Source organism: Nicotiana sylvestris, chromosome 2 (assembly GCF_000393655.2).
Source record: "Nicotiana sylvestris chromosome 2, ASM39365v2, whole genome shotgun sequence".
NCBI lineage: Eukaryota > Viridiplantae > Streptophyta > Magnoliopsida > Solanales > Solanaceae > Nicotiana > Nicotiana sylvestris.
Window position 1 is genome coordinate 28,811,904 of NC_091058.1, and position 16,533 is coordinate 28,828,436.

Genomic DNA, 16,533 nt, shown 5'->3' on the forward strand with positions numbered 1-16,533 from the left:
ACAACTGGTAAGTTGTTACCTATAATGTCACTTTTCAGGTAATATAAATGCTGAATTTATGTATTAGTACTATATATGTGTTAGGTGTACTTTTGATAAATTTATTCACTAATTGCTTGGTTGAATTGAGTGAAGGAAAGTCATGGCGTTAAATTAAATCCAATAAGTAGGGTATACCCCGAAAACAACAATATTTTTGAGAGAGACTCAATAAATATTATGACAATGATTTTATGATCCTTTTAAACTCTTATAGAATTTAGAAGATATATTCTGATTACAAACGGTTGTATTTCATATAGATGCTACAAATAATTAATAAAGATTTACACTAATTTGAGATTTGTACACTTATTTAAGAAAGCAAATTTGATTTGCTAAGTTGCAAATTAGTTTTGTATAACTTTCTTGGCATGTGATTGAAATTAAGGCTTGAGAATCAATCTCAATATTGTTTAGCCTATTATGCCATTGATTGAGGGTAAGACATGGGGATCAAGTCCTGATGCTCCATAATGATAAGAGTTGGGTTTGAGTCCCAATTTATTATGGCCTAACATGCCTTTATATTGGTAAGACATTGGGTTTGAGTCCCAATGTACCATATTGATGATATAATGATGACTAAAGAAAAATAATATATTTTTCATGAAAAGGCATGAAAATTGTTCCACTTGATTTGTTCCATTCTTGAAGTGAATGTGATAACAATGCATAATAAGTTTCAATGAAGACAATTGGTTGAACAATGAACGTGGGCGTTCCAAATATCAAAATAATAATAATCATCACTATGATTATAAAAGTAGAACAATAAGGGTTCTCAAAATAGTCCTTCAAAATGTGAAGGCGATGTTTACCATCAAATTGGTATGAAAATAATAAAGCACGTCGCTGATTATGATCCATTCCTTGAACAGAATGTGACTTATGATAAGCATTGAGAATGCAAACCCATTCCTAAAGTTGAATGTGGCAATATGTGATAAAAGCAATGAATAAAGACATGCAATTCATGATTATATGAATACCACACAACTCACCTCTAAGGGAGGTTTGAGTAAAATAAAGAGAATAAATATTATTGTGTGGTTACATGAATATGTCATTGGTCGCGTACATGTGATATGCCAAATATTATTTTGTCATGCCTTATAAAAGTTATTAAAGGCAAAATTAAAGCAAGAAATGATTTTGCTTATGATGATTTTGACCATGACAATTTATTATGATATAATATTCTCCGTGAAGGAGACATTTACCATATGAATGGTATGATAAAAGATCTTGTAGTACAAAAGTTGTTAAGAACTCCGGAAAAACTAATTTGTTACTACCCCGGATGAATAAACTTATTCATGACATTGATATTGTAAAGTCTCAAAAGAAACTTTTTGAGTTTCAAATATATAAGTCAAAGTGATTGGCATATTGAGTCTATAAATGAAAGGAAGATTGAATATCTTCATATTTCTATAATCATACCGGGTAAATATGAAAGGTTACCCGATCTTCTTTCTATTTGTACTATACAAATATAAGCATGATGCTGGAATCATATGCTACAAGTAAACTAGAGATTTACTAAAATAAATATTAATTGGCATGACCGATTGACCATATCGGTTCAATTATGATGCGAAAAATTAATTAAGAATTACATTGACACATATTGAAGAATAGAAGATTCTTCAAGAATTCTCTTGTACTGCTTATTCTCATGATATACCAGTTAAAGGTTGGGATTGAATCCTTTGATTTCTTGAAGGAATAAAAGGTGATATATATATATATATATATATATATATATAAAGGTGATATATATATATATATATATATGGGCCCAGTCACCTGCCATGTGGACCGTTTACTATTATATGATTTTAATAGATGCATCTATTTTATGGTCACATGTGCATTTGTTATCAACTTGCAGTTTGGTTTTTGCAAGATTGCTTGCTCAAATTATTAGAGCACAATTCCAGAATATAAATTATGATGATTTATCTTAATAATACTGGTTTAAATCCAAGTTGGTTTAGCAGAAATTGTATGCCTCCAATTATAGCTAAATCATTGGTTATGAGAACAAAACTCCCAAAAATAAAATTTGGTATGAGATTTATTATTTAATATACAGCAGCACTTGTACGCATCTAGCCAAGTTATAAAAATTTCTCCCTATCACAATCGGTTCAGGGTCAGGAACCAAATAATTTCTATATAGAAATATGGATGTGCTATATGATTTAATTATGCCACCAAAATGCACAAAGATGAGTTCCCAAAGATAGTTGGGAAATGTGTTGGTGATCCCAATATTAGGGGGAGAAAATGGACAGCTGAGAAAGTGATACGTGAAATGAATTATTATGAATACATATAGATCCTCGTACAAGAAAATATAAACTTGAAGTTCAAGTGATAATTCATTTACAAATTATTGCCAGATGCATTTGTTGACCCAAAGCTAAATATCATATTTCAGCTGCTAATGCTCCAAATAGAATAAAGTCCATGAGGGACAGAGTCTATGGCACGCATGAAGTGTAACAGACCAATCGGTTCCAAAGATAAAACTCCTTGAAGAAGGAGAGGGGCAAATATTCAAAATGGTCATAATAAGGAGGCAAGTGCCCTAGAAGAGCACCACGACATAACACTTCATAAGACCTCATGGGAGAGGCTCAGGTACCTGAAAATAATGAAATAAAGAGATCTCAATAAGTTATGTCTTTATTGGGTAATAATGGAACCGACATAAAATGATTGTCGACGATATTGTTAATATAATGTAGCGCTCAATATGATTAATATTGACGAGGATCTTGAGATCAAATCTGTCATGAAATTTGGACGGATAAAAGATTGGCCAAATAAAAAATACGCAATGAAATTGACTTCACTTGAAAAATGTGAAGTTGGACGGATAGTCCAACACCTGAAAGTATAAAGTCAATTGAGGTATAAATGTGTTCTTGTGCGAAAGGTTCAAGTCGATAGACATAAAGACGACTTGTGGCACAAGAAAATTAGTAAATATCCTCACATTGATTATATGGAGACATGTTCTCTTATAGTGGATATAGTCACTTCAGGTTTTAATCTGGCAATATATGAAAAACTTGATATGCGTATAGTTGATATCATTGAAAGATTTAAATTGTCTTGGAGCATATTAAGGTTTCCAAGAAATTTATTAAATAAAGCTTCAAAAATCCTTATACGGATTGAAACAATCAGGGCCCATGTGGTATAATCGCCCGAGAGAATACTTGTTGAAAGAAGGGTATAAGAATAATTCAATTTGTCCTTGTGTCCTTATAAAAGGATATGGATTTGAATTTGTTATAATCGCCATGTATGTTGATGATTCAAATATCATTAGAACTCCTGGAGAGCTTCCTAAAGCAGTAGACTGTTTAAAGAATTTGAAATGAAAGATCTTGGAAAGACAAAATTTTGTCTTGGTCTACAAATTGAATATATGAAAGATGGAATTTTTGTCCTTCAATCAGCATACACTAAAAAGATTTTAAAGAGCTTCTATGTGGATAAAACACATCCATTAAGTACCCCGATGGTTGTGAGATTACTCGATATAAATAAAGATCCACTCTGACCTCATGAAAATAATGAAGAGCTTCTTGGTCCTAAAGTACCATATCTTAATGCAATTGGTGCGCTAATATATCTTGCTAACACTACAAGGCATGACATAACTTTTTCAGTTAATGTCTTAGCAAGATATAACTCCGCTCAAGGAGAAATTGGAATGAAATCAAGCACATATTGCGTTATCTAAGGGGGATTACCGGTGTGGGCTTATTTTATGGCAATGATTGCAATACCGATCTTATTGGTTATGTCGATGTGGGGTATTTATCTGACACACACAAGGCTTGATCTCAAACATGTTATGTGTTTACATGTGTGGCACTGTCATATCTTGGCGATCGACTAAGCAATCAATCGTGGCTACTTCTTTTAATCATGCTGAGATAATTGTTATTCATGAAGCAAGTCGAGAATGTGTATGGTTGAGGTCTACTATACATCTTATTCGAGACAAATGTGGTTTGAAGTGTGATAAACTACCCAAAGTTTTGTATGAAGAAAATACAACATGCATAGCTCAATTAAAGGGAGGATTCATAAAGGAGTTAGGACAAAGCACATTTCACCTAAATTATTGTTCACACATGATCTTCAAAAGAATGGTGATATTAATGTGCAACGGATCCGTTCAAGTGATAATATGGCTGATTTGTTCACCAAATATCTACCAGCGTCAACCTTCAAGAAACTAGTGTACAAGATTGGGATACGAAGGCTCAACGATGTGAATTGATATCATCAGGGGGAGTTAATACGCGTTGTACTCTTATTTCCTTACAAGGTTTTGTCCCATTGGGTTTTCCTTGCAAGGTTTTTAACGAGGCAACCAAAAGGCGTATTTCTAAATATGTGTACTCTTTTTCCTTCATTAGGATTTTTTTCTCATAGGGTTTTTTCCTAATAACATTATTTATAGACATCCAAGGGGGGAGTATTATGATAAAAATCAAAATATGGTGGATGTCTACTCTTCCTCCATGATCTTTCTCTCAAATGGTTAATGACATATTCAATGACATATTATCTATGTTCAATGACATATTTTCTTCACTTTTCATGCCTATATAAAGGCCTTGTAATAGATAGGAAAATACACACAATTGAAGAAGAAAATCTCTTCCTTCTCTCTATCTCTATTTCTTGTTCATATTTTACTAAATTGTTTTTATTTCTTGTTCATGTTTTACTAAATTGCTTTTATTTCATAACAGAAGGAACTTTGTTGAGATTTAGAATCACACACTTAAATGTTTAAGTCATATTACTTACTAGTGCTAGTGTCGAACAATTTGAGCAATTCTATTACTTCATTTTATGTGACACTCTTTCTTTTATAATCAATCCCAAACGAAATGATATATTTTTATATTTTAATATTAATTTAACTTTAAAATTTTCATTGTGCCCTTATTGAAATAATTATAGCCACACAAATAATTATAGCTTATTCTAAACCACAAGGTTCAAAGTCTTTAAACTTAATGCCTAATCAAACACTATCAAGACGGAGGGAGTAACTTTTTCTTTTTATCGTTTGAGGAAAAAAAATTGTTTCCTTTCTTGGAGGTATTTTGAAAAATTTAAATAAAGGGGTCATGGGATGTATTACGAAAAAGTTAACAAAGATTTTATCTTATTTAAAAGAATCTTATTGGTTTATTTTATCCCCACTGATGACGTGGAACTACCAATTAAAATGGAACTCCAAAAACGTATGGGCACTACTTGCAGTAATTCCTTCCAAGGTAGTTTTGTTCCCTTTAATTTTATCTCTTGTTATAAGTCCAAAACTCTGCTTGCTATAGAATTCTCATGATTTCTGAAGAAATCAGCCCTATTTATAGTTTAGAGATTCTTGGAAAACCTAAAATGTATTATTCATCTTTTGTTTCATATGGGAGGAGAGACTCAATTCTTTAAGTTATAGGTGAGGCTAATAGCAACTTGGATATGTATTCTTCATCTTTTGTTTTACTGAATTTAAATTCTTCAATGTCAAGTACATATATGCGAAGCATCATCAGTTGCAGAGCTTTTGACTTAGTAAAAACTAAATACCTACTAAAATATACCATGTTTAGGAGAAAAATAAAATAAAATTAAAAATCTCACGTTGATATCATAAAACATCAATTCCTACTAGTGTAGCCAAAGAGGGAAATAATGTGATTTAGATAAGTAATACTAGGGGTGTACAAAGGAAACCGACAAACCGTATCAACCCAATAATTCGAGTCAAATTGAGAAAAAAAATTCGACTATGGTTTAGTTTGATTTGGTTTGGTGTTGGAAAAAAAAACTCAACCATAATTGGGTTGGTTTGGTTTTAACTAAAGAAAGACAAACCGAAACCAAACCAACCCGGCATTATATATATAGAAATTTTGGATATATTTAATATATAAATATATTTATTATGATGTAATTTATAAATATTTCATAAAAAAAATCATAATTTTATCGTTTAAGGTATTATTTTAAGAAAGGTATTACTTTAAAGTTGGACTAAGAACTTTTGACTGTTCCAATAAGTTTTATAAACATTAATATTAGTGAATTAAATAATGCTAACAAAAGCCCAAACCAAAATCAAATCAATACTAATACTATCAAAAGACATTCAATTCAATAGTCAATACTACGAACGAGAATGTATTGAATATCTATTTTTTGTTTTGTAATAATTTAGATAAAAATGCATAACCTATTTTTATCTTTTCTTTAGCGTTTAGTCATGTAATTAATATTCCCTTATTAATCTACTAATTACTTTAGCATGACTTAGTACTTTTAGATTATGTTTATTTTTATTATAGTTTTTTAATTAGCAATATTTATATTACATAATTTTATTGTCTTTATTGTTGAATATTTTAGGATAATGTCATGACACATCTCATATTTTGTATTATTTTCTTGAAAAATAATTTATATTGTTGTATCTTACTAGGATTAAAGAAATATTTTGAGCACAAGTTATATGTTTTGTTCTACGAAGATTTTATCGGAAAAAAACCCGAATAACCCGAAAATCTGAGAAAAACCAAGATTTAAAAATCCTAGTTTTATTGACTTGGTTTGGTCTTTAGATTTAATAACCCGACACAATTGGTTTGGTTTGATAATCATAAAATTCGAACCTCGACCTATGTACCCCTAAGTAACATCTCATTTTAGTGGGTGTTTGGACATAAGAACGGTAAAATTCCGGAAAAAAGTAGAAAAAATGTAAGTGAGAATGTTATTTGGTTATTAGAGTTGTGTTTAGGATATTGAATACAATTTCGAGATTTTTTTAATTTTTTTTTAGTGATTTGAAGCGAAAAATTTTGAAAAATATCTTTTCAGAGTTTTTCAAAAATTCCGAAAAATTCTGAAAGTCATTTCAAAGTGAAATATGAAATTTTCTGGGCAAACACTAATTTCCGAAAAAAAAAAAGTCGACAAAAAGTACCCCTCATTTCAATATATGTACCCCTTTTGAGGAGAAGGCAACTCTTGGTTTTCAGGCAGGTGCTGATTTGTGGTCGTTCAAATGAAGATGATATTTGACTAAACTCTACGACAGAAAAGATGGAATCTGTTCCCACTGTTGGTTGAGATGGTTTGAGTGTTTGATGTTAGTTCAAGCAATTGAAAGACATAAATGTGGTACTTGTCAAGGAGTTGTTGGTAGGTTAGGTTTGTTGTTATTCGTATAGTTTCGCTTTGTAATTCCTTTCTGGTCTCTCTTATGTACAAAATTAGTTGCAAAAAAGTATGCAAAGTTGATGGAATAATGAATCATCAAATCAATGGAGAATGGATTTTAAAACAAAATGAATCTCTGGAAGATGATTGAAAACTTTAACTTCCAAAATTATACTACAAGACAGAACTAGGAAAAATCAGAAAAATATGTACAGAACAAACTAAAGAACAAGCTCAAGATTCTCAAGAAGGACAACTATACCCTCCAACACTCTCTAAATTTACCAAAACTGGGTATTCTCTCTTCACTCGCTCAGGGGAGATGGGTTGTTCTCCGTCAAGACAGAACGGCCACCGACGGAGAAAATAGAAGACAAAGAGTGAGCTAATCCCAACACTATGGTCACCTTCACTTGCCCTCTCTTTGGTATTGGTCGCCCATATTCTACCCTTCTTGACATCATGTTTCCTCCGTTCATCATCATCTCTGTCTTTGCTCCGGCCATAATTGAAATTCTCCGGTGTATTTTTACTGGTAGTGATGTACTGACTACTGGGTCGCCGGCGGTTTTTTCAGGTGATGTTGGCGGCGGAGGGACTGAGTTGCCGGGTGTTGCTTAATAGCTTGTGTTTGCTTTGCTCAGAGGATGTATATGGCCTGTATTTATATAAGTAAGAGGTTAATAATGGCCCTGGTTTTGAAAAGAATTTACACTATATGCCATTGCTTATCTTTATCCTCCATTATTAGAGACATCAAGTACTTTTGACGTTTTCTTGACCATATTGACCTTGTAGTCACGCAGTTTTCACTCTCTTTTGTACTTTATTTTTTTCCCTTCTATTAAAGGAAATGGAAATGATGTAGGGGTAGTTATGTCTTTAAACAAACCTAAATTATTCAAGTGCAAGATGTATATAGTGGAGGGCACAATGCCAATTAAGCATAAAGATTATGTTAAGTGGAAGCAAAAGAAACTAAAAGACGCCACTAAAGTTATCTGAAAAGCAATATTTTTATATAGTCATGTAGCATAAAAATCACGTGGGGATCAATAATATTGGCTCCAATTCCATTTAGCAAAAGCACATATTATTTGTTTAAAAGATCAATTTGGGCCACGACGGCTTTCTTTCATTGTCTTATCTTTTATTTTCATAACCAACACTATGACCTCGTGCATTGAATTCAGATTAGAGATTTTTACATGCTTTCCCTTTTTAACTATTATTTAAATAAATAATAGCATTTCTCGTTTATTCCATAAAAAGCACTTTTTTTTTACATTTGTTGCAAATTACAAAAATTAGTCTTAATATTTAATAAATTAATGGATTGCACTAATCAAGGAAGTACCTTTTTTTCTTACTTTCTCTCTCTCTATTTTTTAGTTCTGTATCTCCATCAACGTATCTCGCTGATGGAGCCTTCATATACTCTCGATATTTCTTCTTCTCCTATTTATCATTCACTAATTCACGCTTCTGATAATTTTCACGCGGATATGCAGGAATTACAATCAATTTTCTTTATGGCGGCGATAATTTTGATATGGAATCGTGCCATAATATCATACAAATTAACTCTGAAATCTCTTATTGATTCATATAAATATTCGATTACTTCTTCGTTTTCTCTATTGCTTATGTAGGTTTTTGAACTTTAAGGTAAGAAAACCCTGGAATCTGTATATTTATTCATTTTTTACATCAGTTTGTCAATAATTTAATCTTAGGCTTTCATTTTTTTTGCAGAATTTGCAACAATGGAGAAGTCAAATCAACCACAAAAAAATATTTTGAACAACTATTTGGGCAGAGGATTGAAATTGGATGTCTCGGCTATCAAGGCTATCAGGAATACCTATTGTGATTCTCCTTCAAGAAGTAGTGAAAATGTTTTACCACTTTCTCGTCCCAGCTTTGAGTTGTTGTATGAAACTCCTGAAAGGTCTGCAAACCAAAGGCGTTTGCAGATGGGTAGTTCAATTAGGGAGATTAGGGAGCAAAGGATCGAGGGTCTGACAATTGTTTCTCAAGTACCTTCACACTCTACTCCCAAAAGTTATAATCAAGTTGCAAAACCAAACATGGATGAATTAGGTATAAGTAACCATAAACCGACAAGAAAGTTAGATGTGAAGAAACTAGCAAAAGGGGTTGGAGATGAATTTCAGGATATACAATTTCAGTTTGTGAAACACAACAAAAGAAGAAAGATTGATGGGGCCAGCGGGCAGATAGCAAATTTGAAGGTATTTTATGTTTGTATTTAAGATTATCGCAACATCAGTTATACTTGTAAATTTTATCAGTTGTAGTTTCTTTTTTAATTTATCCGTATAAGGTATAAATATCGTTGGTATCGGTGAATTTGCGCTTGTTACGGGTCTGAAATGTACTGGTATGGCGTATAAACGTTATGATACTAATCAAAGTTGTAGTCTGATTGATAGGTGTTTTGGAGGAATTAAGAAGCTTAATAGCCAGGCTATAATCGATTGTTTTGAAGGGGAGAGATGATCATCAGATCAAGATGCAGTGAAGATGTTGTGATGTACTTCATTAACATCTTTTTATTTTCATCACTTCCTGATAGTCCTGTCTCAGTTGGTCACTTTAAGCTAGTTGAGTCTGGTGAATTTGAAAATTATCCACGGGGTAAATTGATTTTTAACGAAACATATATCTCATTGAAAAAAGCTTTTCAAGGGAAGAAAGCAAAAAAATATTCCAGGCTATATGGATTTTCATTAGCATTCCAAATTTGGTTTTATGAATGTTGTCCTCGAGCAAAAGATCAACTTGTTGTGTTTGTTGAGCATAGAGTCCCTCGCATACCGTATTGGTCAAAATCTGACCACCACGATCAGGTTGCCCACGACCTCCTTTTCAGCAATTGGGTAGTGAAAGTCAACAGAATCCACTCCATTTCTCCTCAGAAATACCCGATAAATCGAAAAGAGCAATGCCTAAAGCTACGATCAGAATGCACCATTGACCAAAACGCATCAAGTCACATTGAGGAACGGGATTTCGACTATATATAGCCAAGGAAGGCTTTCGATAGGGGGCTGGGGGATTCCCTCAGAAGGGAAATCAAAAGAAAAGCTTCACTCCTATATCCTAAGAGGAAAAAAAACAATTATAATTCTCTCTTCTCATCGAGTGATGTTAAATCTTAATAAGGTTATCGATATTTCCTTCTTCACTTTTGCAATCATCATTATTAAACCTTTCGATCTGGAATTAACTAAGTTTGACTAGGATTTACCCCTTCATCTTTGATTGATTTGTTCAAAAAGATTTTAATATCTTTTGAGTCAAACACATACTTAACTGGAAAGTGATCAGTAATCCTACTGTATTTGTATTATACCGTATTTTTCTCGAAAATTTTGGAAGAACCACTCCCACGATGCATCATTCTCCGAATTAACCATAGCATATGCGAGCGGAAATATTTTACCTGATTGAACATCACAAAAAATAACTTTACTTAAGCTTATATTGTACAACACATTAAATGAAAAAATGAATTTTACGTAAGAGTATAAGGATATTATTAATAATACAAGCTTTATACAATAAATAAAATATACTACATGTAATTTCTATTTACCACATTATATTCAATAATAGTATACTTGAACTAACCTGCCGCATCTTGCGTGCAAGCCGTTAGTAAGGTCCCTCTGTGCGTTGATTTTAAAAAGCTCTCATCAACAACTATATTAGGCATGTAATACTCCCGCTCTTTAATTGATGCGTAGAGTGACACATATACATATAAGAAGCAGCCGTCATCTGACTTTTCCAACCTTGTCACAGATCCAGGATTTGTATGCATTAACATATATAGAAACCTCGGCACCTTATTGTACGAATCGATTGGTTTACCTCTCAGTAGCTCGAAAACTTTTTCCCTAGACCTCCATGCTTTCATATAGTTCAAATCAACTCCATATTCCCTTTTGATGTCACGTTGTATTTCTACCGGTGTATACTCTAGCTTAGGATCATCTAACTTGTTCATTATCAAACTTCCAACGAGATTTGAGGTAGCCTGCCGTTGTAAAAATAATCTGAAATTATTTCCACATATGTGAACTTTTTCAAACTTTCTCACCTTAAATATATTCGAGGTGTTTAGGCTTGATGACTTAAGATTCCATGAGCATTGATCATCCACACATACGAGATAATACCTGCAATATGATTGTGTGATTTTTGCCCTATGAGAACTACTCCCAAAAATTCAAAATAAAATGGTTTTGTGTTGTTTGTGATTTATTTGTATTTTGTCTGTGCATGTTTATTTCTACTCTAATTAAGAAAAATACAAAAATATGTGTTGCATGTGCATTTAGGATTTAATTTTACAATTTAGGAATTAATTAAACAATCAAGTTTGTTTTACAAAATGGAAAAATCACAAAAATATGAATTTTTGGTAGCTTTGTCATTTTATTGTTTAATTGTGTGATTTTTATTTTAATCAATATTTGATCTTGTGCGTTAATTGTTGTTAAGGGTTAATTAATATCTTTTTAAAATAATCTTGGTTTTACAATTTAATTTAGGAATTTTGGGTTTTTAGGAATTAAAGAAAGTAAAAGGGAAAAGAAGAAACAAGAGAAAAAAGGGTAAAAATTCGGACTGGGCCAGTTTAAAAGGGAAAAGTTCAGGCCCAAATATCACCCCCAAGTCAGCCCATACCCGCCCCAAATCCAGTCCACCTGTGACCAGTCCAAAACGACATCGTTTGGGCATTGTGAATCTGGACCGTCAATCTCATACGATCAAACGGTCCAGTCCGTCTCCAGATATATCCAAACGGCGTCGTATCTGGCCAATAAATCCAAGCCATTGATTTGTTTTGATCTAATGGTCCCAGGCTTCCCCCATAACCTGGTCCATTTCAATCTGGATCGACCCCGCCCCAGTACTACTCCAAACGACACCGTTTTCTTTAAATGAATTGATCCAGGCCATTGATCGTGGTTGATCTAACGGCCAGGGTTAAACTACCCCCTTCGTATATAAGCCCAACCACTCACCTCACATCCCCCAAGCCATACCCCTGTTCATCGTCTCCTTCAGAGACAAACCAAACGACCCTCGAAACCCTAGCCGCCCTGAAACCCCTTCGCCTGAAATCCGGCGGCAACAACGTCGATGACCATGAAACCAACACCCCTAGAGCACCTAACCACCCTCTCCACGAATCCCTTACCCGTTTTGCTCGAATCAGACTGTAGCTTCTCGAATCTTCAATCGAAGATTCGAGCAAAACTTGAAACCCACCCCAACCAGTCCCAAACTCACACCAAGGCACCCCCTGACCACCCTCGTTACGGATCTATTAACCGTTTGCCTCAAATCAACCTCCAGTTTCTCGAATCTTCAATCGAAGATTCGAGCAGAACCTAAACCTACCCCAACCAGTCCCAAGCTCATACCAGACATCTCCCTGAACTCCCTCGTCACCAAACTACCGTTGGTTTGGTTCAAATCAGACCAGAACCGTTCGAACCCCAAATCGAACCCCCCAAGAACCGTTCTCGGTTGAGAACACTCGATTAAGGTCCGTTCGACCTCAAAAAAAGGTCCGAGTCAGAGTCCAAGTCAGGATCGTCTAGTGTCCGAGTTCTTGAGGTATTTTTCCTGTTCTGTTGGTTCCATTTTGTATGTGTTTATATCTATTTATTTGTGTAGTTTAGTTTATTGACTTTTCATTTCTTTTGTCGATTGATTCTGTCCTTCTTCAATGACCCTTTATTTGGTTGAACTTTTTCTGGTCATGGTCAATGAATATGATAAAACTATATAATCGATTTGAATGAGTGCCGCCGATTAGTTAAGTTTTATTATGAATCCATGTTTCTATCAATACAATTCGAATCACCTATGTGCCTGTTCGATTCTTATTTGCTATTGATTGTATGTGTTGTAATTCGTGTAGTCGATTGAATAAGTGTCGTCGATTAGTTTTACATGCTTCAATTCTAATTGAATAACCTGCTAATAATTTGATTCGTACTGCTTCAATTCTGATTGAATCATTGTTTGAATTTGATTGTGAATTGGTTATAGATGGAGTACTTTAGTGATCAGTTAAAAATCAGTTATTAGGTTTGTAACTTAGAAAACAGATCGATGAAGCTTAGGGCATGGCAGTAAATCACAGGAGTTTTCAGGGGTATTTTGGGGTTTTAAAAGGCTTGAAATGTTTAGTGTTAGTGGTCTGACCGTAAGGGTACTTAATTGACCATTACACTAATACTTTGTCTAGTAGTAGTGGCTTAGAAAACATAATAGCATGGGGGATTAATTGAATATTATAAGCTGCCCATGCCTTTGGACACAAGACACTTGATAATGGGCTGTAAGAGAATATCATGGGCAAAAGATGGTGGTGGTATTAGTTTAAGTGTTTCAAGAGGGCCGTGAAGGGGGTCAGTTTTTGGTGATATAAATAAAAGCATTGAGGACAGATTATGGAGGTTTTTTTTTCTGGACAGAGTATAGGGGGCTGGTTTTGGGAGCCGAAAATCAGTTCTCTTTAGGCTTTTTGAGTCTAGTCTGGCTGTTTCTTTTGGGCAGACCTTAAGAGGAGAACATTCTGAAAATCTTGAGGGTATTGAACATTCTGAAAAACTAGAAGAGTCTTAAGAGTAAGTCTAGTTTAACTAGTACTATTCCATTGAGACTGAAAAGAGCTTCAGCTTGATTGTGGAGTTGTATTTTCAAGTTTTCTCTTGATTACTGAATTCTAGGGGGTATTTCTGCTTGTGTTTTGACTGATATTTGGTTGTTGTCAAGTTGTTTGGAGTCAGTTACTAGTTGTTTGTGTTGTTGTTGGTATTGCTTGGAATTTTAACTGGTTTTTTCTAAGTCGCTGCTGATTATTTTTTGGTGCATTGCTGTTGTGAACTGCTGTTGTATTGTTGCTAGCATTTCTGCTGCTGCTGATCCTCATCTTCCTCTTCTTGTACTGTCAATACCAGGTACACTTTGAGACTTTGATGTAGCATCTCTTATCGGATGTGAAATAGAAATGAAGTAAGTTCCCTGCTGCGGAATTATAGTGAAAAACTTCTGTTACATATATGGATAATTTGCTTATGATGCGTGTAAATGTCCATTGTAGTTAAGTATGCTGAACTCCAATGGACTGTGATGGACTGTTTGTTTTAACCCGTGGACTGTGTTGAACTGTTATAATAGATTCTAGAATTTAGAACATCAATGTGATTTAGTTAAACCAATTAGATGTGTATTCCTAGAAGCATAAGAGTTCTATAGCTAACAATCTGATTTAACTTGTGCTGATTAATGGAATCTCAGTTTGCTTTCATATATATTCCACTAATGTTTTTCTAGGACATAGTTGATTTTGAAATCAGTATGACGGCCACTTTAAGTTTGATGGCCCGGAATTCATTGTTATAGTATAAGTGTTGGTAATTCTGGATTAATAGTTCATAGCAGTAGTTAATCGAATTGAACATGCCTTATTAATAAGACTGCTTTGAATCCGTTCGTGGATGTTAGTAAAATCAAATAATTGAGTTGTTTAGTCCAAAACTTGATCCCTCATTAGGAATCACCATTAGTTAAACAGGTGGAGTAAGCTGAATTTTAATATGAGATTCAAATGATCAATTGTTCCTTAGTTTGAGTAGATAAACGTGATTCTCCCTTCTCATGATTTGTTGAGTGCACGTTAAATAACTTGAAGTTGTTCCAGTGATTCTGCGTTCAACTAGAATTGAAGCTGAGGTCAGTGGTCCACTTTGGAAATTTTGGGCTTCAGTACTGTCACAAACGGCCCAGGTCCAGCTCTGACTGCATGTTCATTTGGACCTGGGCCCGATCTATAGTTGATTTGCTCTTTGTACACACTTAGATAAGGGTCTATTTATACGGACTGCATTCAGAACCTAAAGTGAATAAAATTTGGTTTCGCATGAGTTCAACAGACCCAGGTCTTCTAATTCTTAAATAATGCAAAACTAATTAGGATCTTCTTCTTTGTTTTAGAGGCAAATAAAATAGAAAATTATAGATTGCCTTAGGATTGAGCCTTTAAATAAAAATGATGAGACGAGCCTCGCCGAGTAAAAAATGCAAGTTGCGGGGCCCTCAATGAATGGTTAAAATAAAACATTTAGAATTTGGGACGGGCTATTTAGCGAATTTCATGGCCTTCCCCAAAATAAAAACGCGTTAGTCTCTTTAGGCGCGTATTTTAATAACAATACCTCCCTAAACTCGGGTGCACATTTATGTGACCCAAATCCAAATCTCAACGAAAGTCGAAACGTGTCGCTGATCACGGGTACATTGATTGTGACGTGATTCGAGATGCATTACCACGACGTTGCAAATTCCTTAAAAAATAATGAATGAGACGAGCCTCGACAAACCAAAAATACAAGCTGTGGGGCCCTCCATACGTGTTGGTAAAATTACTTAGACTTCGGGATGGGTCGTTTAGCAAAATTTCACAGCCTTATCCAAAATAATGATACGCTAGTCGCTTTAGGTGCGCCTTTAATAATTTACTTTCTTAAACTCGGGTGCACATTTATGTGACCCAGATCCAAATCTCAATGGAGTCGAAATGTGTCGATAACCACGGGTACATTGATGTGACGTGGTTCGAGATACGTTTTCACAATGTTGCAATTCTCTGTTAAAATAATAATGATAATAATAAAAGCGGTTAAAAGTTAAAATTTGAACATAGGTTCATAATTGTATAAAATCAGATAATTAAGCCGAATATGACAGTTGAGCGACCGTGCTAGAATCACGGAACTCGGGAATGCCTAACACCTTCTCCTGAGTTAACAGAATTCATTACTCGGATTTCTGATTCGCGAACTGTAATACAGAGTCAATCTTTTCCTCGATTCGGGATTCAACCGGTGACTTGGGACACCATAAATCTCCTAAGTGGCGACTCCGAATTAAATAATAAATTCCGTTTCGATTGTCCTTTAATTGAAAAAACTCCCTCCTGCGCCCCTGCGGGCGCGGGTGAAAAGAGAAGTGTGACAATGATTATGCTACATATGTTAATAACTGTTTTGATTTCAATTATAAAATAACAATGTAACTTAGCTAAAAACTAGTTTGAAACCTACTGATATAGATGTACAACAACCATAATTCCAAGTATAATTCGTGCATATACAAACCGAAAACACCAACATT

General features: G+C 34.1%; 1 protein-coding gene across 1 annotated transcript; it reads left to right on the forward strand.

Moving 5' to 3' along the window:
- The first annotated feature begins 8,717 nt into the window (after window positions 1-8,717).
- Window positions 8,718-9,847, forward strand: LOC104249332 (uncharacterized). The gene is made up of 3 exons (XM_009805736.2): window positions 8,718-8,976; window positions 9,064-9,563; window positions 9,765-9,847. Exons 2-3 carry the CDS (start codon window positions 9,075-9,077, stop codon window positions 9,780-9,782), a joined length of 507 nt encoding a protein of 168 aa, XP_009804038.1. The 5' UTR covers window positions 8,718-8,976; window positions 9,064-9,074; the 3' UTR covers window positions 9,783-9,847.
- Window positions 9,848-16,533: the final 6,686 nt, after the last annotated feature.